Source organism: Pseudonaja textilis, chromosome 2 (assembly GCF_049901715.1).
Source record: "Pseudonaja textilis isolate UNSWEBS1 chromosome 2, rPseTex1.2, whole genome shotgun sequence".
Lineage (NCBI taxonomy): Eukaryota > Metazoa > Chordata > Lepidosauria > Squamata > Elapidae > Pseudonaja > Pseudonaja textilis.
The window spans coordinates 5482983-5507507 of NC_141991.1; the positions used below are offsets into that span (position 1 = coordinate 5482983).

The window sequence follows — 24525 nt, forward strand, 5'->3', positions numbered from 1 at the left end:
CATAGAATACAAGCCCTGCCTCTTTTTTACAAATACAGGTAGTCCTCGACTTACGACCACAATTAAGCCCCAAGATTCCTGTTGTTAAGTGAGACATTTGTTAAGTTCGTTTAGTGGCCATTCGAAGTTACAATGGCACCGAAAAAAAGTGACCTTTGACCATTTTTCACACTTATGACCATTAACGGCATCCCCATGGTCGTGTGATTTACTCTTCTGACTAAGGCTTCTTGAGTCAGTAACAATCACACGCCTAGTCCCTAAAGCCCTATTTTTATTTCAACGGCTGTGAATTATATTCATTCACAGCCCGTAATGAGTCCCAAACAGTTTGTGAATTGTTCCAAGAGACGTCTGCCACGGTCTTTTCGGGAAAAGGCTGATAAGCACCCACCTTTATCTCCCTTGAAATGCTGCCAATGACTAAATTGCCAATCAGCTGTACAAGGCCAAACAGAGCACAAAGTCAACACGGAGCTTCAGAGTTTAAACCGATCAGAACGAACAAAGTTGCTTCCTGCAAAGGCTCATGTCCCTTTGCTCCTCCTTTGTGTCTTATGGGAGGGGCCAATCATCTCCAAGCCTTACTCCCGAGTCGCCCCTTTTGTCTTAACTGTTCTTGCCTTCTGGCAGCTCTGCACAAGCGTGCCCTGGGAACAGGCTCCCGCTTTTCCTCTGCCTTGCTGATGTCAGATTCTGGATGCTCCAGAGTCGGCACGTAATTCCCAGGTGGCCCTGGCCCCATCTCTGTATCGGACACAAATCCCTTCACCGAGTCCTCCCCAGACTCCCGACTGGCCATGTTCCTCCCCACTATTCGACTCTGCTGCCAGCTCTGCTGGCTGCAGTCTGTGGGGAAGCCAGATTAATAACCATGTTACTAACTGAACAACTGCAGAGATTCACTTAACAACTGGGGCAAGAAAGTTCACAAAACTCACTTCAACCATTTCTCACTTAGCAACATAATCTCTGGGCTCAGTTGCGATCATAAGCCGAGGATTACCTGTACAGGTAATTAGTGTGAATTCAAATATGGTGATACTGGATTTGCGGTAAGATTATAGACCAGGGATCCCCAAACTTGGCAACTTTAAGACTTGTCGACTTCAACTCCCAGAATTCTGGGAGTTGAAGTCCACACAAGTCTTATAAAGTTGCCAAGTTTGGAGACCTCCGTTATAGACTGATTATAGACTGATTATAGACTGGGTTGCGTTTAATGCAAGGCAAAACTTTGTTTAGTGGGAGGCTAGTGTGCACACCTGAGACTAGTGTCTGCACAGCTGCCGTTGGGGTTTTAGATGCTTCATTGTTGTGCATACAAAATGGTAAATAAAGTTCCACTCTAGGAAAACTCAAAAAAAGAAGTGGCTCATATTGAAGAACAGGACGGGAGATACCGGTAGCTGCTACCGTCTGGATATTTTATTAAAATGTATTTATTTATCTCCTGCCTTTATTATTTTTACAAATAAGGTGACAAACTTATCCAGCACACCTTCCCACCCGACATATGTACACACAGCGACATATGCATATACCGTATATGTATAGACATACCAAATTCCTTCAACAGTTCTTTATAATGGTTTCGCTTCCAGTCCCCTAATCATCCTTGTTGCTCTTCTCTGCACTTTTTCTAGAGTCTCAACATCTTTTATTACATCGTGGCGACCGAAACTGGAGGCCGTATTCCAAGTGTGGTTTTACCAAAGCATTACAAAGCGGTATTAACACCTGATCTTGATTCTATCCCTGTTTATGCAGCCTAAAACTGTGTGGAGTTTTTGGGCAGCCGTAGCAGACGGCTGGCTGATATTTAAATGATTGTCCATTAGATCCCTCTCACAGTTACTGCCATTGAGTGAGGTACCACATATACTGACTGTACTTCCGCATTTGGGTTTTCTTGCCTAAATATGGAACCTTCTTACAAATAAACTAGAAAACATTAATCTAAGTCAGTCCTTGTTACTGAAATATTACCCAATGGGGCCCCTTATTTCCATCACCATTGTAACTTCAAACAGTCACTAAATGACTGGTTGTAGGTCCATGATTACCTGAACAGATACTCCTTTACTTACAACATTTATTTAATGACTGTTCAGAGTTACAAAAGCACTGTAAAAAGTGGCTCATGACTGTTTTGCACTTAATGATCGTTGCAGTATCCCCATGGTCACATGATCAAAATTCGGGTACTCGACAGCTGACGTATTTATGGTGGTTGCAGTGTATCCAGGTCATGTGTTCTGACCCAAACCTTGTTCCAAGTAAACAAACACCAGAGATAAAAGCAAAACCTTTTAATGCTTGTCTGCGAATTTGTTAATTCACAATTAAAAGGCTGTTTCAGACTAATTGTCTCTGATAAGAACGAGCCTTGCCAAGGTTGTGCAAGGCTGCCAAGAACACTAGACAAAGTTGCCAAGAAATACTCCAAACAAAAAGTCTTCAAACACAAACCAAGATAGTCCGAACTTCCACAAGGCTTGAAGTGCGAGAAGTTCTTTGCTTCCTGCAAAAAAGTCCAGTTTCTCAGCTGCCTTTTATCTCTTAAGGGAGGAGCCATTACCTTGCAGCCTTACTCCTGAGTCTCCCGTGCTGCTGCAGCTGTTCTTTCCTGGGCACGGGGTCCTCTTCATCCCTTCCACAATCTCCGAAGGCAGCACTCCACTCCCTGATGGTCCTGGCCCCATCCCTACATCACACACAGGACCCTAATCTGAGTCCTCACTCTCCGAGACCTCAGCCGTCCGCACCTGCTGTCGGCGAACCACAACATCATGTGATCACCTTTTGTGACCTTCTGGCAGGTCAACAGGGAAACCAGATTCACTTAACAACTGTGGCAAGAAAGGTCATAAAATGGGACAAAGCTCACCAAATACCTGTCTTGTTTAACAATGGAAATTCTGGCTTCAATTGTTGTCGTAAGTGTAGGACTACCCGTAGTGGAATGGAAACAGAGGGACTTATCTTCCTTTCCCTCTTACTTAACAGATAACAGATAATCAGAGTTGGAAGGGACCTTGTAGGTCATCTAGTCCAACCCCCCGGCCCAAGCAGGAGACCCTACACCATTTCTGACAGATGGGAGTCCAATCTCTTCTTGAAAGTCTCAAGTGATGAAGCTCCCACAACTTCCGAGGGCAACTTCAGTTCCATGGGTTGGTTGATCTCACTTTTTGCAAAACTCAGGTGCTCCCTGGGTAAATTACAGATTATACAGTATTTATGTATATCAGTGGTTTTCAGACTTGGTAATTTGAAGATGTGTGGACTTCAATTCCCAGAATTCTCCAGTTGGCCTGCTTATCTTTTCCTTGTTTTAACTTTTTACTCACTACCGAACCCTATACCTCTTAGCTACTTCAGTGCCCAATATAACTATGCTTGAGATATTTTAACCCAAGTGATTATTGGTAAATAGGTGAGGTCCACTGAGGTGCTGCCCTCCCCCTCAAGAATGAGATTTGTGGCAGAGCTTCTAAACCAAAAAACAAATTATTTATTTGAACAATACAACATTACAGGTAATATATATACAAGACAATAACCATCAACATTAATATTGCAAGCTAGATTCCCCCTCAATTATTCAGGCAGATTGCGGGGGAAAAAAATCAGAAAACCTCAAGTAAGGTTGTGCATGCATTTCTACTCCCCATTCCCAAGATTTAAAAAAACACCCTGCTTTTTAAGGGTTCAAAGCTTGTGGCAAAAATCTTCAAATGGCTGGGTCCTCGCTTGTGTGTCCCATTGCGTCATTAAACATGCACCCTTGATCCATAAACGTTCACTGTCTTTGGAGAAACAAGGGTCAGGAAAAAAAAATTGTGCTTTTCTGTCTGAATTGGATCTGCCGGGGTCAAACGGACCCTTAGTTAAGGCCTGGGAAAGTGATGGTTGACCTTTCCCCAACCAGTTTCTTTTAGAAACAGAATTTTATAGGTTTTTTTTTGGCTAAAACCATGATATGGCCAGGCACACAAGTAGATGACACCATTTGGACAAAGCTGTCCACAAGACAGAGGCTGAACCATTTGTGGCAGAATCTCCATCGCACTGTTGCGGCTATCTTGACTTTTTTTGCCCAGATCCTGCAGAACATTCCAGGCACAGGAGTGAAACGAGGACAGAGTCCAGCTGAAGGTCCATTTCTGTGGTAGTTTAGATCCTTAATGTTGGCTGTAGAGTTTCCTCATAACGGCTTGGGGAGATTTATTTTTATTTTTATTTGGCAAGAGCGAGCTGTCAGGGCTCCGACAGTTACCCCCATTTAAATCACGAGTCTCGAGCTGAACTTCCAAAACTTAAAGATTTATTAGGAGTAAACATGCCGGCACTGCCTGGGTGTAGCCAACTCTGAGATACATCATTCACTGTCACCCTTGACTCTGGTCTTTTTCCCCCAACCCCTGGGTGTATCGTAATTCATATTTTCCAATGGGACACATCCATAGCCTAGAGCCATCAATCATGCACTCCAGTTAGATCGGCAGAAACTTCAGTCACCTAGAAACTATCTTTGAAAACATTTATGGAATGCAAGCTGCCTACTGCTCCCCGCTCCCTTTCTGTTGGCAATTCTAAAAGGACCATAGAAATATTGTATGAGTTGACACCAGGTTTGTTGAACAACAAAAAAAAAAGCAGAACACACACAAAAAAAGGATCCAAAATGGATACAGAAAATCTAAGAGAGGTAGCCACGCATCGCCCTTGGAGGCCTGGCTCATATTCCCGTTGTGTCCCAGTGAATGCCAACAACTTGGGAAACCCCAGTTTTTGAATGATTTCACAATCCACACAACAACTTCTCTGTCCTCCTTTTTGAGGACTCGTGTTCTGACCCTGGCTTCGTAAATTGTAATTATTCACAAACTTGCTTTAAAAGCAAAACCTATTTTATTGCAACGCTGGGAATTGTTTTCATTCCCAGCCTGAACTAATCTTAAACAGTCCCACCCACCCCAAGATAAGCACACACCTTTCAGTGCTGTGGAATGCTGCCCAAAACAGAACCATTCAATTAACTATAAAAGAAACCAACCGAAGTACCAGAAAAAAACCAACCATAGAGCTTCAAGGAGTACTCGGAACCAATCGAGTTACTTTGCTTCCTGCAAAGATTTCATCATCTTGGCCTGCCCTTTATACCTAATGGGAGGGGCAATCCCCTCCCAGCCTTATCCCGAGTTGCCCCTTTTGTTTCAACTGCTCTTGCCTTCTAGCAGCTCTGCGTACACGCGCACTAGGAACAGGCTCCCCTCGTTCCTCTTCCTCGCTGCTGCCAGACTCCGAAGGCTCTGAAGACAGCACCCCAATCCCAGATGGTCCTGGCTTCATCCCCGCATCTGACACAGGACCCTCGTCCGAGTCCTCTCCAGACTCCCAGACTGGTCCCCGTTCTTCCCCACTGTCCAATTCCACTGCCGTCTACACCGGCTGCCAGCGAACCACGACTAGTCATTTTTGCAGGTGTGCCGTCGAATAAGGCAAATTAATTATTTGGCAGAGTTAGGGGGTGGGGGAGGGTGTTGCTGCCAAGCTGCGCCGGAAGAGACGCAACCTACCTGAATCAACTTGTTCACACGCATGTAGTTTTTCACCCAGACATTGAGAAGGAAGCTGTTTATATTACAGGCATGAAAAAGGAAGCAACCCAACCGCAGGGCTGAATAAATATTCAAACGTACTCATGCTTTTTTTTTTTTTTTTTGCAAAACAGAGACATGCACAGATTCTTTCCGATAATACCACGCCCGCCTCCTCCGATCTCAAATATTAAGACATGTCAGCAAAGGAGAGGCATTTGAAACATAACTATTCTTTTAAACAATCCCGCGTGCAGTTCATAGGCAGAAATAGAGCCAAGGGCTACTTTATAGGACCTGCTATAAAGCCCAGAAAATCCCAAATTCCCTCCAGTTGTTTGCTAATTCGGCCATTTTCTCCCAAAATTGTAGAAACACGGGCCTTCTGGGAAGGAATCAGTGTGCTTTGATTTATGTATTAAAGTTTTATGCCGTCCATCTCTCTTACAAGGTGATTCTGGCCTTAAAAATTTGGACTCTGGAGAGTAAACCTAGAGATTGAGACCCACAGCGGGCTATTTCCGTACAAGTACTCCTCAGCTTATGACCGTAATTCGGACCAGAAACAGTGTTGTCCTTAACGGTTGTAAGAATCCATGTGGCCTGAAACAATTTTCTGACCATTTTTAAGGAAATCATTAAGTGAACGCTGCAAATTTCTTCAAGCAAAACATCTTCTCTGACACTGAGCTATATAATTTATATAGAATAATAACAGAGTTGGAAGGGACCTTGGAGGTCTTCTAGTCCAACCCCTTGTCTAGAGGCAGAAAACCCTACACCACTTCAGACAAATGGTTATCCAACATCTTCTTAAAAACTTCCAGCGTTGGAGCATTCACAACTTCTGAAGGCAAGTTGTTCCACTGATTCATTGTTCTAACTGTCAGGAAATTTCTCCTTAGTGTTCTAGTTTGCTTCTCTCCTTCCTTACTTTCCACCCCTGGCTTTTTGTCCTGCCCTCAGGTGCTTTGGAGAATATAGCCGCCATATAATTTATGACGGACTTCTAGTCTGTGGCTTGTTCCCAAAACCTCAAGTATCCAATTTGGGGCAAGAAAGGTGCCACTTCTTCAAGAATCAGCTTCACCTCATAAAGACATAGCTGCCACAGAGAGGAGGAAGCGGCCAAGCTATTTTCCAAAGCACCTGAACGCCAGACAAGGAATAATGGATGGAAGAGATTCAACCTGGAAATAAGGAGAAACTTTCTGACAGGGAGACCAATTAACCAATGGAATAAAAGTTGCCTTCGGAAGTTGTGGGAGCTTCATCATTGGAGACTTTCAAGAAGAGATTGGACTGCCGTTTGTCAGAAATGGTGTAGGGTCGCCTGCTTGGGCAGGGGGTTGGACTAGATGACCTACAAGGTCCCTTCCAACTCTGATTATCTGTTATCTGACATAAATAATCTTCTTCCTTTTGCCTCAGTTGAAGAGAATAAAACCAGCTCAATTACAGGTAGCCCTCTATTCACAACACAACATTTAGTGACCGTCTGAAGGTACAAGGGCACTGAAAAAAAGTGACTTGTGACTCTTTTTCACACTTACGTCCATTGCAGCATTCCCACAGTCACGTGATCCAAACTCAGATGCTGGGCATCTAACTCACATTTGTGATCCCCTTTGGCAAATTTCTGACAAACGAAGTCAATGGGGAGAGACAGAGAGACCAGGATGAGGGGACTGGAGACTAAAACATACAACAAACGGTTACAGGAACTGGGCTTGGCTAGTCTAGGGAAGAGAAGGACCAGGGGAGACATGATAGCAGTCTTCTAATATCTGAGGGGCTGCCACAGAGAGAAAGAGGTCAAGCTATTTTCTAAAGCACCCGAAGGCCAGACAAGGAATAGTGGATGGAAACTGAACAAGGAGAGATTCAACCTGGAAATAAGGAGGAATTTTCTGACAGTGAGAACAATCAACCCATGGAACAGAAGTTGCCTTCAGAAGTTGTGGGAGCTTCATCCCTGGAGGCTTTCAAGAAGAGATTGGACTCCCATCTGTCAGATATGGTGCAGGGTCTCCTGCTTGGGCAGGGGGGTTGGACTAGGTGACCTACAAGGTCCCTTCCAACTCTGATTATCTGTTAACATGACATCTGTTAAGATTCACTTAACAACCGTGTTGCTAACTTAACAAATGCATCGATTCACTTAACAACTCTGGCAAGAAAAATTGTAAAATGGGGCCAAATTCACTTAAGGATTTTTTTCACTTAACAACATACATTTTGGGCTCAACTGTGGTCGTAAGTCGAGGACTACCTTTATTGGTTTGGGGCCTCAGCATTCAAAAGCATCTTCCAGATCAGCCTGGCATCCTTCCAGATGTGGCCAATGAGAGGCCTCCGAGAAGCTCACAGGCAGAAGAAAATCCTGCCAGCCTTCTCTCTTGTGGCATGGTGGTCCTTGTCCTCTTCAGATTAACAGAGTTAATCAAACATTAGAACCTGGGTGGACTTCAACTCCCAGAATCCCCTAGCCAGCATGCCTTAAAAGGGGTGGACTAACTCCCAGAATCCCCCAGCCAGCATGCTTTAAGAGATGACTTCAACTCCCAGAATCCCCCAGCCAGCATGCTTTAAGAAGAGATGACTTCAACTCCCAGAATCCCCCAGCCAGCATGCTTTAAGAGATGACTTCAACTCCCAGAATCCCCCAGCCAGCATGCTTTAAGATGACTTCAACTCCCAGAATCCCCAGCCAGCATGCTTTAAGAAGAGACGACTTCAACTCCCAGAATTGCCCAGCCAGCATGCTTTAAGAGAAGATGACTTCAACTCCCAGAATCCCCAGCCAGCATGCTTTAAGAGGAAATGACTTCAACTCCCAGAATCCCCCAAGCCAGCATGCTTTAAGAAGAGATTACTTCAACTCCCAGAATCCCCAGCCAGCATGCTTTAAGAGATGACTTCAACTCCCAGAATCCCCAGCCAGCATGCTTTAAGAGATGACTTCAACTCCCAGAATCCCCAGCCAGCATGCTTTAAGATGACTTCAACTCCCAGAATCCCCCAGCCAGCATGCTTTAAGAAGAGACGACTTCAACTCCCAGAATTGCCCAGCCAGCATGCTTTAAGAGAAGATGACTTCAACTCCCAGAATCCCCCAGCCAGCATGCTTTAAGAGGAAATGACTTCAACTCCCAGAATCCCCCAGCCAGCATGCTTTAAGAAGAGATTACTTCAACTCCCAGAATCCCCCAGCCAGCATGCTTTAAGAGGGATGGACTAACTCCCAGAATCCCCCAGCCAGCAAGAAATCCATTCCTCTTAAAGTATGCTGGCTCCAGAAGTCTGGGTGTGGAAGTCCTCCCCTCTTAAAGCATCCTGGCTGGGGGATTCTGGGAGTTGAAGTCCTCCCCACTTAAAGCATCCCAGCTGGGGGATTCTGGGAGTGGAAGAACTCCCCATTTAAAGCATCCCGGCTGGGGATTCTGGGAGTTGAAGTCCTCCCCACTTAAAGCATCCTGGCTGGGGGATTCTGGGAGTGGAAGTCCTCCCCTCTTAAAGCATCCTGGCTGGGGGATTCTGGGAGTTGAAGTCCTCCCCACTTAAAGCATCCTGGCTGGAGGATTCTGGGAATGGAAGAACTCTGTTCCAACTGCCAGTTGTCTCACGTTCCGTTACCTCAGTTCAAATTGGCAGACGTTCCCCTCCTTCACTCAGGAGCGGCCTGGGGCTCCTTACAGTACTAAACGTGGCTACCTCACCAAAATGTCTACACCTTCCACCTATGGAACCGCTTCTGAACTTAAGGCGACGGGAGAAATATTAGCTCAAAAAAAAAAAAAGGCCAGAAATGTTGTTTTTGGAGGGTTATTGATCCTCTCAACAACATTGTTGGAGTTAAAGTCCATACAGCCAAGGTTGAGAAACATTGGTCTAAGAGTTCTACACCGTATATGAATTGTTGGTAGTCCTTTGACTTACGGCCACAATGGACCCCCCCAAATTTCTGTCGCTAAGTGAGGCGTGTGTTGAGTTTCGCCCCAATTTTTCTTGCCCCAGTTGTCAAACGAAACATTTGCAGTTGGTAAAGGAGTAACAGGGTGGTTAAGTGATTTTGAATGTGGTTGTTGACTTTGCTTGTCAGAACGTCGCAAAAGGGGATCCCCTGACCCCGGGACACTGCCACCGTCATAAATATGAGTCAGTGGCCAAGCATTGGAAGATTCTTCTTGATTGGCACCTGAATGTTGATCACAGGACCACAAGGAAGCCACAACAGTCCTGTGTTGCCTGTTACTGTGGTCCTCAGATACAGACAGAGTTGGAAGGGACCTTGTAGGTCATCTAGTCCAACTCCCCAACCAAGCGGGACACCCTACACCATTTCTGACAGATGGGAGTCCAATCTCTTCTTGAAAGTCTCAAGTGATGGCGCTCCCACAACTTCCGAGGGCAACTTCTGTTCTATGGGTTGATTGTTCTCTCTGTAAATCATCATCAGCATGCTGTGAGCCACGCGCCTGTAAATCGTCATCAGCATGCTGTGAGCCACGCGCCTGTAAATCGTCATCAGCATGCTGTGTGCAGAGATGCAGCCTTTGAAACAGCCCTCTTTTCCTGCTTTTTTAACTGCAGCTGTGCCTCATTCAGCAGCTGAAGTTGAAAAATCAGGAAATAAAGTATCAGGTAAGAGCCCGGGTGGGCAGGTAGGCAAAAACATCAGCACACATAGAACCGGTTCTATGTCTGCTGCTCTTCAGAGCTACCAGTTCTACAGAGGTGGACAGAACCGGTAGAAAGCCACCCCTGGCCTTAGGCCAGTGCCTGACTCAAAGTCAGTTTTCCATTTATTATCAGTTTTAATTAAAATATATTAGTAATGAAATATTTGGAGGGACAAAGGGATGATAGGCCCACGGGTATCTACTTGCTCAACACTGAGAACAAGGGCCTCTCCTAACGCTTGCTACCCCAATCTTTTAAAATGGAGAAGGCCTGCATTTGGCTCCCTTCCAAGCAGATCAGGTATCCCGCCACCTGAGGAACCGCCCTTGAATTTTCTTGATTTCAGAGGAAATGGATAAGTATCTTTCCCTAACTGCTCTTCTCACCCATATGTTTTATAAACAGTTTTTTTTCCAATAAGGCAAGCTATTACAGGCCCTTCTTTAGAGTAGAGTAGAGTTAGAGTAGAGTAGAGTAGAGTGGAGTGGAGTGGAGTGGAGAGTAGTGGAAAGTAGAGTGTAGAGTAGAGAATAGACAGTAGAGTGTAGAGTAGAGTGTATAGAGTAGAGAGTAGTGTAGAGAGTAGAGTGTAGAGAGTAGAGAATAGAGTGTATAGAGTAGACAGTAGTGTAGATAGAGAGTAGAGAGTGTAGAGAGTAGAGAGTAGTGTAGAGACTAGAGTGTAGAGAGTAGAGAATAGGGAGTAGAGTATATAGAGTAGAGAGTAGAGTAGACAGTAGATTGTATAGAGAGTAGTATAGAGAGTAGAGAATAGAGTGTAGAGAGTAGACAGTAGTGTAGAGAGTAGAGAGTAGAGAGTGTAGAGAGTAGAGTGTAGAGTGTAGAGTAGAGTGTAGAGAGCAGAGAGTAGAGTGTAGAGAGTAGAGAATAGGGAGTAGAGTATATAGAGTAGAGAGTAGTGTAGAGTAGACAGTAGAGTGTATAGAGAGTAGTATAGAGAGTAGAGAATAGAGTGTAGAGAGTAGACAGTAGTGTAGAGAGCAGAGTGTAGAGAGTAGAGAGTAGAGTGTAGAGTGTAGAGAGTAGAGAACAGAGTGTATAGAGTAGACAGTAGTGTAGAGTGTAGAGTGTAGAGTATAGAGGGGAGGAGAGTGTATAGAGTAGAGAATAGAGTGTACAGTAGAGAGTAGAGTAGCGAGTAGAGAGTAGAGGGTAGAGAGCTGAGTGTAGAGAGTAGAGAATAGAGAGTAGAGTGTAGAGTAGAGTAGAGAGTAGAGTGTACAGTAGAGAGTATAGAGAGCAAAGCAGAGCAGAGCAGAATAGCAGAGTTGGAAGAGACCTCGGAGGTCTTCTAGTCCAACCCCCCGCTCCGGGAAGAAACCCTCTACCATTTCAGACAAATGGTTGCCCAATCTCTCCTTCAAAACTTCCAGGGTTGGAGCATTTGCATCTTCTGGAGGCAACCATTTCTCGGCATCATGTTTTTCCCGCACGATTCAGCATAGGTGTTTCTTTCCACCCAATCCAAATTGAACAAATTCAACGTTTGCAACCGCGGCTGATCGAGACTCTCTTCCCACCCTGCGGTTGTACGCTGCTTATTTTACAAATCCCTGCAAACAGAAAACTAAGCCTTCAGGAATTACTTCCGACCTGATAGTTTTCTACACCCAGGGGGTTAAGGTTTAGAGATCCACAGAAAAGGAAAGCCTTGAAAGATTTCTAGGTGCGTCTCTTACTTTTCACAGAACCGGGAGAGTTTCTTGCCCTAAATGCATTCTCTGGTGCTTCACAAAGTACGAACTGGTGGTGAAACTTTTCCCACAGTAGTTACACTTGTAGGGTTTCTCCCCCGTGTGGGTCCGTTTGTGGAGCACCAGGTGGGCTTTACAACTGAAGCCTTTCCCGCAAGCCGTGCAGGCGTACGGTTTCTCCCCCGTGTGGGTCCTCTCGTGGTACAGGAGGGCCGAGCGTTGCCGGAAGCTCTTCTCACAGGTGGAACATTTGTATGGCCGCTCCCCGGTGTGGATCCACTTGTGTTTCACCAGATCCGAACTCCGGTGGAAGCTCCCGCCGCAATCCGAGCACTTGTAGGGCTTCTCTCCCGTGTGGATCCGCTCGTGCTTCACCAGGTCCGACCGTTGGTGGAAGCTTCTCCCGCAGTAGGAGCAGGTGTGGGGCTTGTCCCCCGTGTGGAACCTCTCGTGCACGATCAGCTTGGACCGCTGGCTGAAGCACTTCTCGCATGTGGCGCATTTGAACGGCTTCTCGCCTGTGTGGATCCGCTCGTGACGGGAGACGTCGGAGCTGCGGTTGAAGCTCTTGCCGCAGAAGGAGCACTTGTACGGCCAGTCGCCGGTGTGCAGCCGCTCGTGGGCGATGAGTTTGGCAACCTGGCAGAAGCTCTTGTCGCACACCGAGCATTTGTAAGGATTCGCACCCAAGGGGAAGACCTCTGGGCCGAGCAAACCGGAGACAGGATTAAAACTCCCCCCACAGTTTGAACACAAGGACGGCTTCGCCCCGGATGCGTTTGCGTCCGTTCCTTTGGGCCCGTTCTCCTGTGGGCCTTGAGGACTCTTCTGGGGTTCTCCCGCCTCACCAAATCTGCCTGCCCCTTCCCGCCTTTCCGGGGACGATGATCTGCGGGGCTCCATTCCCATGGTGTCGTTCCACTCATCGTCTTTTTTAATTTCACCCACCTGAGCGTCGTCTGCAGGGATAAAGAGAAAACGCACTAATATTCGTTCTCAAAAGAAGAGTGGAAACTAGAGACACTAGACCAGTGGTGGGATTCAAATGTTTTTACTACCAGTTCTGTGGGTGTGGCAAGGTGGGCGTGGTCAGGCCTTTTTTTTGGGGGGGGGCTTTTTTGCAGTTGTCCCCCCACCCATTTTGGGGGGCCTTCTGGGCCTCAGAAGAGCCTCTGAGGGGGCATTTTTGCTCCCAGGCTCAAGGAAGGCAAAAAATGGAGGGGGGGGCCCTGAGTCCCTCCCTCCATTTTTTGCCTTCCTGGGCCTCAGCAAGGGGAATCCCGGCACAGCTGATTGTATGAACAGCTGATTGTCGGGAAGAAGGGAAAAAAGAAATACCTTGAGGGCCCAGCGTCAGGTGTGCAGGGTGTTCATACAATCGGACAGGTGGGCAAGCTAGCCAGTGACCGGGTCAGGGGTGTGGCCAGCCAGAACGTGCTACCGGTTCAGTGACCCACACCAAATCCTTGCTACCGGTTCATCCAATCCGATGTGAACCGGCTGAATACCACCACTGCACTAGACCCATGAGGGCGAACCTGTGGCACTGTCAGGGCTCCGACAATCCACCCCCCCATTCGAATCATGAGTCTCTAGCCGCATCTCTCCGAGTTTAAAAAAAAAGTCATTTATTAGGAGCGAACATGTCGGCGTTACTTGGGTGGAGCCGACACTGAGAGACATCATTCATCTCACCCTTGACCCTGGTCTTCCCCACATCCCCTGGATGTATATTCTCCAATGGGACACATCCATAGCCTAGAGCCATCAATCATGCTCTCCAGTAATAATCTTGCGTGCCAGAAGCTTCGGCCGCGTAGCAAATTATTTACGGAAATATTTAAGGTATGCATTACTCCCTCCCCGGACTCCCTTTCCGCTGACAACTCTAAAAGACCAGAGAAATATTTTTGATTGACAGAGGTGACAAGCGGAGCCCTCTCAGTGGGCATGCGCACCATCACCAGCTGGTCTTCTGGCTTCTGGCACATGCACGCTGGCCAGTGTATCTTCACGGGGGCCAGAGTGCCAGAAAACGGCTGGTAAAAAAACAGGCTGTTTTTCGGGCCATTTGGGGGGGCTGTTTTTTGGGCCAAAATGCCCCCCCAAACCACCCCAAAAACAGGCATGCGTGCACCGGCCAGCTGGTCTTTGGTTTTCCAGCATTCCGGCACACACACATGCATGCACATGCATGCACATGCATTCACGCACTCAGTGCCGAAAAGGTTCGCCATCAACTGCACTAGACTGTGTTCAACTATGCACAAGGAACTGTTGATTTTGGGGTGGGGACATTATTTACCATTTGTTGCTACTGTTTTCCAGCATCAGAAGTTTCAACTGGGGGTATATTTGTGGCTCTTTTACAAAACATGTCCTTTTTCCCCCCCGGTCTTTATTTCAAGTTACAGTATTACAGTAACTTTTTCCCCCGCAATCTGATGTTCTTTTTCTGCCCCTTTAGCCAATATCTTTCTTGCTAGAATCATTTATTTATTTTTAATAGATTTGTGATCTCTTCCTTTGCTAAAGGCATTTTACTTATTTAAGTAAATAAACAAATGCCTTTAGAAAGGATGATATCTATATTTTTCTTGCTAAAAGAATTCACTTCAATAAACCCATAAATTTATAATATAAGAAATAAGAGCGGCATGGGGGCCTAGTGGTGAAGATCAATCCTAGGTAGGGGCAGATATTTCACTTCTAGGGTGCAAAGAAAAACAAAATCTGCTGTGAACTCCATACAGGCATCAGGAAGGGCATCCGGCCAGTAAATGCTCAGCTCCATCCAGTTGCCACAACTCTAACCTGAATTAAGGGATTACAGAATTGTAAAAAGGGAGTTAATATTGCTAAAGGCATTCATTTATTTAATAGATGTATAATGTCTATCTTGTAAAAATCATGAAGTGACTGATTGTTATGGCTGCCCAACTCATACAGGGTGACTCTCCTTCCATGTTCCTTTGCTTACCCCACACCCTCTTTTAACATTTGGAAATTAATAGTAAATATATTAATTAACGTATTGGTTTTTCATCTGTTTCTAAATACAAGGTTTATCTTTTCCTCTCAGATCCTTCCATCTTTCGGCTTCTACTTTGCGGACATCATCTGCTCTCATCCCCTGATGTACTTCTGTATATTTAAACAAAAATGGGTTGACAGAAAAATATTTTCTATTATAAAATTATTATTATTTAAATAAATGATCAATAACTGTTGAGCAAGTTTAGTTCGTCAGCTCCACAAAGGAAGCTCAGACCAGAACCGTCAACTTCACAGGAAAACTAGAACTACACATTAATGAGAGAGGCCGGTGTTTCTCACTCTTGGCAACAGTGTGGACTTCAAATCCCAGAATTCCCCAACCAGCATGGTCGCCAAGGTTGAGAAACGCTGATCTAATTGGTAGTAAGAACTGCTTACCTTGAGAAAGGTCATCCTCGTTGACCTCCTGTTTGATCGGCCTGTTAAGCGGTCTTTCAGATGATGCTTGATCAGAGTCAGGACAATTCACAGTCACCACATGAAACATCCCTGGGCCCTAAAAATAAGCAAATACTTGGAATTAGTCAAGAAGGGGAGCCATTGGAGGATTAGGAAAACCAAGATACCTACCTACCTTCCTTCCACTCCTTCTTCCTTCCTTCCTTCCTTCCTTCCTTCCTTCCTTTCTTTCTTTCTTTCTTTCTTTCTTTCTTTCTTTCTTTCTTTCTTTCTTTCTTTCTTTCTTTCTTTCTTTCTTTCTTTCTTTCTTTCTTTCCCTTTCTCTCTCTCATTTGTCATTAAACATCCCTGGGCCCTAAAAATAAGCAAATACTTGGAATTAGTCAAGAAGGGGAGCCATTGGAGGATTAGGAAAACCAAGATACCTTCCTTCCTTCCCACTCTCTCTCTCTCTCTCTCTCTCTTTCTTTCTTTCTTTCTTTCTTTCTTTCTTTCTTTCTTTCTTTCTTTCTTTCTTTCTTTCTTTCTCTCTTTCTCTCTCTCTCTCTCTCTCTTTCTTTCCTTTCTCTCTCTCTCTCATTTGTCATGAAACATCCCTGGGCCCTAAAAATAAGCAAATACTTGGAATTAGTCAAGAAGGGGAGCCATTGGAGGATTAGGAAAACCAAGATACCTTCCTTCCTTCCTCTCTCTCTCTCTCTCTCTCTCTCTCTCTTTCTTTCTTTCTTTCTTTCTTTCTTTCTTTCTTTCTTTCTTTCTTTCTTTCTTTCTTTCTTTCTTTCTTTCTTTCTTCCTTCTCTTCTCTCTCTCTCTTTCTTTCTTTCCCTTTCTTTCTCTTCTCTCTCTCTCTCATTTGTCCTTGGCCCTAAAAATAAGCCTTGGAATTAGTCCTTAGGAAAACCAAGATACCTTCCTTCCTTCTTTCTTTCTTTCTTTCTTTCTTTCTTCCTTTCTTTCTTTCTTTCTTTCTTTCTTTCTTTCTCTCTTCTCTCTCTCTCTTTCTTTCTCTCTCTCTCTCTCTCTTTCTCTCTCTCTCACACATACACACACACTTGTTTTTCATCTTTCTTCTTTCTTTTCCTTACATCTTAACTGCCTATCTCCCACAGAGAACTCTGGGCAGTATACAATATAACCAATACAATTAATATTAAAACCAGAATTAATTTCAGATTAACCCTTTTTCAGATTATAAAATAACATTACAAACTTTTTAAAATTCCACGTTGCCTTCAGTCAGGTCCCTTCAGGATAGTGGTGGCTCTCAAAAAGACGTCCAAAATTGCTCTTGCAATACCCAGCATGCCTCATGCCACCCCAAAGAACCTCCCTTGGTAAATGAAAAAGGTAGCTAACAGCTTCTATAAGGATTTGGGAAGGTTGGTGGCCCACCTGAGGTCCTAAAAGTGGACTTCAGGCTTTCTCACCTTCTGTTCCTGCCTCCTCCGTTCCTCCGGATGCCTCACCAGGAAGTCCTCTGCCAGGGCCACGGCCTGGGCACACGTGTGAGGGTGGCACTCCCGGACCCAACACTCCATCGCCTGGGGCAGGACACCCAGGAACTGATCCAAGATCACCAGCTCTAGGATCTGCTCCTTGGAGTGCCTCTCCGGCTTCAGCCACAGGCGGCAGAGGTCCTGGAGACGACTGCAAAGCTCGCGGGGACCTTCCGCTTCTTGGTAGAGGAACTGCCTGAAGCGCTGGCAGGGGGGCTTTGGGTTTGGGACCGCCTGGATCTGCACCTCCTCCTTCACTCCCCCTCTTTCTTGGTCAGCCAGGTACATCCCTCCCACGAAACCTGGTGGCACGGGTTGGGAAAACGTCCCTTCCGAGGACCGCTGGCTGCCGGCGGCCGCCAACGTTAGATGGGCCAAGGGTGCCTTGGTGTCCCTCCACGGGGCAGCCGCCGGCAGAGCTCTGGGCCCCCACCCCGAGCAAGGGGACTGCATGTTCCCCAGGAATTCCTGCCACTGGGCTTCCCAGTGTAGAGAGGACAAGCAATCCTCTTCTGGCTCCTGCTTGATGTATGGAAGTCCCCTCCTCCACCTCAGATTTTGCCGGTCAGAGCCCATCGGGGCCACACTGGGGCTTTCCCTTGGCCCATCCAGGTCTAAGGATGGCTTCAGGTCTGCGGGAGATTCTGGGGCCTCCATTTTCATCGTTGGGTTTGACGGTGGATCAGGCTCGGTTCTATCCAGGGTGGTGGATGGAGAAGAAACCCCCAAATGGTGGCTTGAGGATTGTTGTCACATGACTGAAATGCGAGGGGTGAAAATAAAAAGGTCTCTGTTGTCGTTGTTTTTAATCCTCAAGATATTTTTTTTTTGTTCTTTGCTCCAGATCTGGGGTGCTAAATTTTCTCCCGGGAAGCACTAAAAGAAACACACAAAAATAAAAAAAGTCAGCTCTTGTAGAAGTGTGGACTGTGATGTTTACTCCGGGGGATAAATGTTGGCATATAGAGCGGTGCAGTGGTCTAGCGGTGGAGCTCTCGTCTCACAATCAGGAGGCTGTGAGTTTGATCCTAGATGCAGGCAGATAGTTTAGTTTAGAATTCGAATTCTTTATTGGCCAAGTGTGATTGGACACACAAGGAATTTGACTTGGTGCAAATACTCTCAGTGTACATAAAAGAAAAGATACGCTCGTCAAGAGTTCAAGAATCATAAGGCACAACACCTAATGATAGTCATAGAGTACAATAAGCAATCAAATACTAGGAAACAGTTGATAAAAATCGTAAGGGTACAAGTGACAACGTTATAGTCATATAGTCACAAGTGGGAGGGGATGGGTGATAAGGAGTGATGAGGAGATTAACGGTAATAGTAGTGCAAACTTTGTAAATAGTTGGACAGTGTTGAGGGAATTATTTGTTTAGCAGAGTGATGGCCTTCAGGGAAAAAACTGTTTACTTTATTTACTTTAGTTTACTTTATTGTCATTGCACCTTGTACAATGAAATCAAACACCATCTTCAGTGCACATCATGAAAATAAACACAAAACACACATCCTTCACACTCCACACATTGAACCGGAAACCCCCGACACCGCACCAACACTGCACTATACAGTAGAATTCAGTAGAGTTACTACCCTGGGATAGAAGCTGTTTTTCAGCCTATTTGTCCTTGTTTTTATTCTCCTGTACCGTCTGCCAGATGGTAGTAGTTGAAAAAAAATGAAATTTTGGGGAATGTTTTGAACTTTCTTAAGGCAACGGGAGCTATAAAGCTCTTGCAAAGAGGGGAGAGGACAAGGTATGATCCTCAGGGCAATGACGTTAACCCTCTGGAGTGCTGTCCTATCTGCCCACAGTTCTCTCTCTGGGCACACTGAGAATATATCTGCTGAACAAAACTCCGCATTGGTGACAGGAAGGGCATCCGGCCATTAAAACACACTGCTAGCTCTATTCAGTTGCCCCGACTCCGTCCCACAAGGGATTATGAGGTTGTTAAATGATGATGATGTTGATAAATGTTGGCATATAATAAACAACCTTGGCTTTAACTACAGGTAGTCCTTGACTTACAACTCAACAATTGAGCCCAGGATTTCCGTTGCTAAGAAAGAGAGATTTGCCCCATTTTACCAACTTTCTTGCCACAGCGGCTAAGCAAATCACTGCAACTGTTTAAGTGAATCATTTGATCATTAAAGAATCTGGCTTGCCTCATTGGCTTTGCTTGTTGGAAGATGGCTGGGTGTCAGGATTCAGACAGTGACCTCCATTTAAATTATGAGCCTCAACCCAAAACTTCAAAACTTCAAAAGGATTTACTGGGAGTTAACATGTCCGTTACTGCCTGGGTGTAGCCAACTCTGAGACACGTCCTTCATTGTTACCCTTGACCCTGGGTTTCCCCCCCCACTTCCTGGGTACATCATAATTTATATTCTCCAATGGGACACATCCATAGCCCAGAGTTATCAATCATGGTCTCCAGTTAGATTTTTGCACAGCAGAAACTTCGGTCACCTAGTTACTATCTTTGAAAACTATTTACGGAATGCACTTTTGGTTTGCACGCTGCCACATGGGTCCCCTCTCCCTTTCTGTTGGCAACTCTAAAAGGACCATAGAAATATTTTATGAGTTGACACTGGGAAGGTTACAAGTGTCATCACATTGACCCTGGGAAAGTGCAAACGTTTGGTTCTGCAACCCAACAGGACGGACACAGACTTCAGAGGATAATTAGGACTGCAGAAGAAACAATTACTACCCACCTGCCTTCAATTGAGGACCTGTATATACTGCACGAGTCAAAAAGAGGGCTGTGAAAATATTTACAGACCCCCTCACATCCCGGACATAAACTGATTCAACTCCTTCCCTCAGAACAACACTATAGAGCACAGCACACCAGAACAACTAGACACAAGAACAGTTTTTCCCCAAATACCATCCCTCTGCTAAACAAATAATTCCCTCAACACTGTCCAACTATTTACAAAGTCTGCACTACTATTACTGTTAATCTTCTCATCACTCTTTCTTGTCCATCCCCTCTCACTTGTGATTGTATGACTGTAACTTTGTCGCTTATGATTTATATTAACTGTTTCCTAGTATGATTTGATTGCTTATTGTACCCCGTGACAGTGTTGTACCTCATGATTCTTGACAAATGTACCTTTTCTTTTATGTACACTGAGAGCATTTGCACCAAGTCAAATTCCTTGTGCGTCCAATCACACTTGGCCAATAAAGAATTCTATTCTACCTGTTGCCAAATGTCCAAATTTTGACCATGTGAGATGCTGAAACGGTCGTTAAGTGTGAAAAACAGTCATGAGTCACTTATAAGTCAGTGTCTTTAACTTCTAACAGTCACTAAACAAAGAGGTCTAAGCTGAGGAATACTGTATTTTTTAAAATCCTTTTAATTAGCAAATATTAAGGATATTAATATTAGGGATATAACGTATAGGTAGCCTCTAAGGATATTAATATTTTATTTTATTTATTTATTTGATTTGTCTCCCTTATATTAGGGATATACCGCGTAGGTAGCCTCCCAAATGCTACCTACCCATTCCAGCCTCTGACAAGCCAAATCAACAGGAAGCTGGATCGGCTTTACAACTGTGTGATTCACTTAGGAACCTCAACAATTCGCTGAACAACGGCGACAAATAGGTCATAAAATCAGGTCACTTAATAACCATCTTGCTTAGCAATTCCGGTCTCAATTGTGATAATATCAGTTGAGGACTTCCTATAATATTCAGATACCGGTGTTTAATTCTCTCTCTAAGGGCCGATCAACATGCACAACGTGCCCATATTACGTCCTTTTAATCTTTCTGATTGTATTCGGAGAAATTCACCATTCTGTGTGTTGCCATCAATCCTGCTCTAATAAAAAGAAACAACTTGCTTCATATTTAACAACTGCAGGCTTGCATGCTGGGAGCCATCCGGTGGATTTTTTTTTTTTTTTCATAATCACTAAGAAAATAGCTTTATTCTGAGTCTCTGGGTTCAGAGAAGAGCAACTAAGATGAACAAAGGCCTGGAGACTAAAATATATGAAGAACGGCTGCAGGATTTGGGTTTGGATTTGGATCTAGAGAAAAAAGGACTGGGGGGGGGCATGATAGCAGTATTCCAGTACTTGAGGGGTGCCACAAAGAGGGGTGGGGCAGTCAACTTATTTTCCAAAGCACCAGAAGGCAGGACAAGAAACAAGGGATGGAAACTCATCAAGGAGAGAAGCAACCTGGAATTAAGGAGAAAGTTCTTCACAGTGAGGACAATAAACCTTTTTGCCTTCTGAAGTTGTGGGTGCTTCATCACTGGATGTTTTTAAGAAAACTCTAGAGACTTATCTGAAATATTATAGGTTTCTCATCCAGGGGGTTGGACTAGAAGACCTCTCCAAGGCCCCTTTCCAGCGCATCCATTCTATCGCTTAAAAAGCCTCGCGTTGTTCTCTCTCTCTCTCTCTCTCTCTTTGCCGTCCATCCTTTCACACGACCATCCAGGGCAACCCGAGTCGCCCATCGTGGTCAGCTGGCTTCATTTCAACCAGGCTAACCTGGCTGGAGTGTATCCCAGCCGAGAAGGGGCTTAGTAGGATCATAAGCACCAAAGGGCAAAGGCAAAAAAAAAAAAAACCCTGTTGGCGTCGGGTCTGATTCTGTGGACCGGACCGGACCGGAGATCCGGCTTTGCGCCGCGCACCATGGGCTCGGCCAGCCACCCCCCACCCCTCTTTTTTTAAAAAATTCTTCTTATGGCGGAAGGGAAACAATGGACGAGGATGAATTGAGGCCGGGTCAGGCTGGACGCAACTCCGGGGACTTGATCGGACCCGGAGAGCGGCGGCTGTCGGGTACCCGGCAAAAAAGAAAAAAAAGGAAAAGATCGGGCGCGCGCCTTCGATCGCGTGATCCCATCGATCCGATCGATGGATCGATGGATCGGTCGGTCTCCGGGAGCCCCCGTTGCAGCCACCCCACCCCACCCCGCCAAAAGAGACCCGCTCGCGCGGCGGCCTATAGATAGATAGATAGATAGATAGATAGATACCTTGGCCGGTTCCCGGGGCGGCTGCCTGCCGGCGAAAGGCTTCCCGTTCCTGGCGACGCCCCAAATCCAGGCGCCTGGCGGAGAAGCAGGAAGGGAGCCTCGGCGTTTTGCAGCCTTCCCTTCCCGAAAAGCGTCCGGGCCGCCTCCCAAGCCGCCAGCCGCCGCGCGGCTCTCTATCGCTTTAACTCTTGGGGGACAGAGCGGAGGCCGGCTCGGCTTTGGCGGCTTCGGGAAAAGCCAAGCTGGCCTCGGGGAAGGGCAGGGAAAAGAAATCGACCAAGCGGGGGGGAACAGCTTCGCCTTCCGAAGTTGTTTATAGGGGAGCTTCATCCTTGGAAGCTTTTTCAAGGAGAGACTGGACAGCCGTCTGTCAGAAACGGTGTAGGGTCTCCGTGTTTATGAGGGGTGTGTGTGGGTCAGACTAGATGACCTCCAAGGTCCCTTCCAGCTCTATTCTGATTGATTGATTGATTGGAGTGAACGTGTTGATGGTTTTCTTGCTCCTTTGCTTTGGAATAATTCCTAGAGTAATCTCTGAGGCACTGAGACTCGTTTCACTAAAACTATTAATTAAATATTTACCTGTATAACTGTGATGTGATTCATTAAATTGAATTTACCTTCAGTTTTAGAAGGAAATGATTGATTGATTGATTGATTGATTGATATTCTCCAAAGCCCCAGAAGGCAGGACAAAGAAGCAACCGGTGGAAACTGATCAAGGAGAGAAGCAACCTAGAACTGAGGAGACATTTCCTGATAGCCCTAACAATAAATCAGGTGGAAGCTGTGGAAGCTTTCCAGGAGAGACTGGACTGCATGTCTGTCAGAAGTGGTGTAGGGTCTCCTGCTTGGGTGGGGTTGGACTAGATGACCTCCAAGGTCCCTTCCAGCTCTATTCTGATTGATTGATGTTCTCCGAAGCCCCAGAAGGCAGGACAAAGAAGCAACGGGTGGAAACTAATCAAGGAGAGAAAGCAACCTAGAACGAAGGAGAAACTTTCTGACAGTGAGGACAATTAATCAGGAGAAGGTCTTCGTTACGGGGAGCTTCCTCATTCTGCTTGGCTGGGGAATTCTGGGAGTTGAAAGTCCACCTGTCTTACAGTTGCCAAGTTTGAAAAAAAAAATACTATTTTTATGATTTGTGAATGAATGCGGTGAAGGTGTGTGAGAATGGGTGTGTATCACATCAGCCCTTTAGAGCCAGGAAAAGCATATTAGAGTTAAAAGGCAGCCCAAAGCTTTCTGTTCCTAGAAAGAGTGCAGAGAAGAGCAATCAAGATGATTTAGGGGCCTGGAGGCTAAAACATATGAAGAACGGTTACAAGAACTGAGCATGGCTCGTTTAGTGAAGAGAAGGACTAGGGCAGACATGATATCCAATATCTAAGGGGCTGCCACGAAGAAATGGGGGTCAATCTATTTTCCAAAGCACCTGAAGGCAGGACAAGAAACAATGGATGGAAACTGATCAAGGAGAGATTCAACCTAGAACTACGGAGAAACTTCCTAGCAGTGAGAACAATCAACCTGTCATGCCCCAGTTGGAATCTGATTCCAAGGGAGAAGTGGAACAGCTGACAGGGAGTGGGAGTGTGGCTCCGGTGGCTGTGGAGGAAACTGGGGAACGACACAGTCCGGCTGGGCATTCAGAGGAAGGCCCAGGCCCACCCCCTCTTCATCCTAGGGCATGCAGGGAGGAATGGATAAGGGAGCAATGTGGTTTATGGGGGAGGAAAGGGCCCTGATCCCCTTCATGGGCTGCAGCTGGGAAGACTGTTTAAAAGGGCGAACTGCACACGGCAAAGTTGCTGGAAGCAAAGCATTCATTGCTTTCTTTTGAAGACTATTTTTGAGTAAGTTTTATCTCCAACTGAGAATTATTGAACAGTGGGGCCAAGTTGGAGGCATTAAAGGACATTTACATTTTGGATTTTGTTACGTTTGTGTTACACTCCGCGTCATCACAGAACCATTGTTGGAAATGTGTTTTGGAAAAGGCAATATTTTCTGCTAACAAATATAGGATGCAGCCAGATGTGTTACAGGTAGTCCTCAAGTTACAAACCACAACAGAGGCCAACATTTATGTTGCTAAGTGAAACATTTGTTAAGTGAGTTTGCCCCATTTTATGACGTTTGTTGCCAGAGTTGTTCATGAATCATTGCATTTGTTAAGTTGTTAAATGAATCCTAAATATGGGTCACTTGCCAACTGTCTGAACATTGTTCATGCGACCACGGGAATGCTGCAATGGTTGTTAAGTGTGAAAATACGGTCACAAGTCACAATTTTCAGTTTCCGTTGTAACTTTGAACGGTCACTAAATGAACTGTTGTACAAGGACTACCTGTATCATGGCAAAAAGTTTCTGATATTTTAAAATAATTTTTATTGCTTACTGAGTACAAAAAAATGTCATAAAATGTGATTCGGTCATTTAGGAAGTTAGCACCCACCCCTCTCCTAGAAAAATGAAATATCCTAGGAAATATTAAAAAGGCAGAACATTTCCCAT

At 45.4% G+C, this 24525-nt stretch overlaps 2 protein-coding genes across 2 annotated transcripts in view; both read right to left on the bottom strand.

The window, feature by feature from the left end:
• LOC113450234 (uncharacterized) overlaps positions 1–24525 on the bottom strand; it is a 75302-nt gene that overhangs the window by 17580 nt on the left and 33197 nt on the right. The gene's annotated exons all lie outside the window — the stretch shown is intronic.
• LOC113450218 (uncharacterized) lies at positions 3495–22239 on the bottom strand. Its single transcript, XM_026721386.2, has 5 exons — positions 22004–22239; positions 16888–17832; positions 15440–15557; positions 8845–12963; positions 3495–8300 (listed from the first exon to the last, which is right to left on the bottom strand). The coding sequence occupies exons 2-4, from the start codon at positions 17617–17619 to the stop codon at positions 11993–11995; spliced, it is 1821 nt and encodes a 606-aa protein (XP_026577171.2). The 5' UTR covers positions 17620–17832; positions 22004–22239; the 3' UTR covers positions 3495–8300; positions 8845–11992.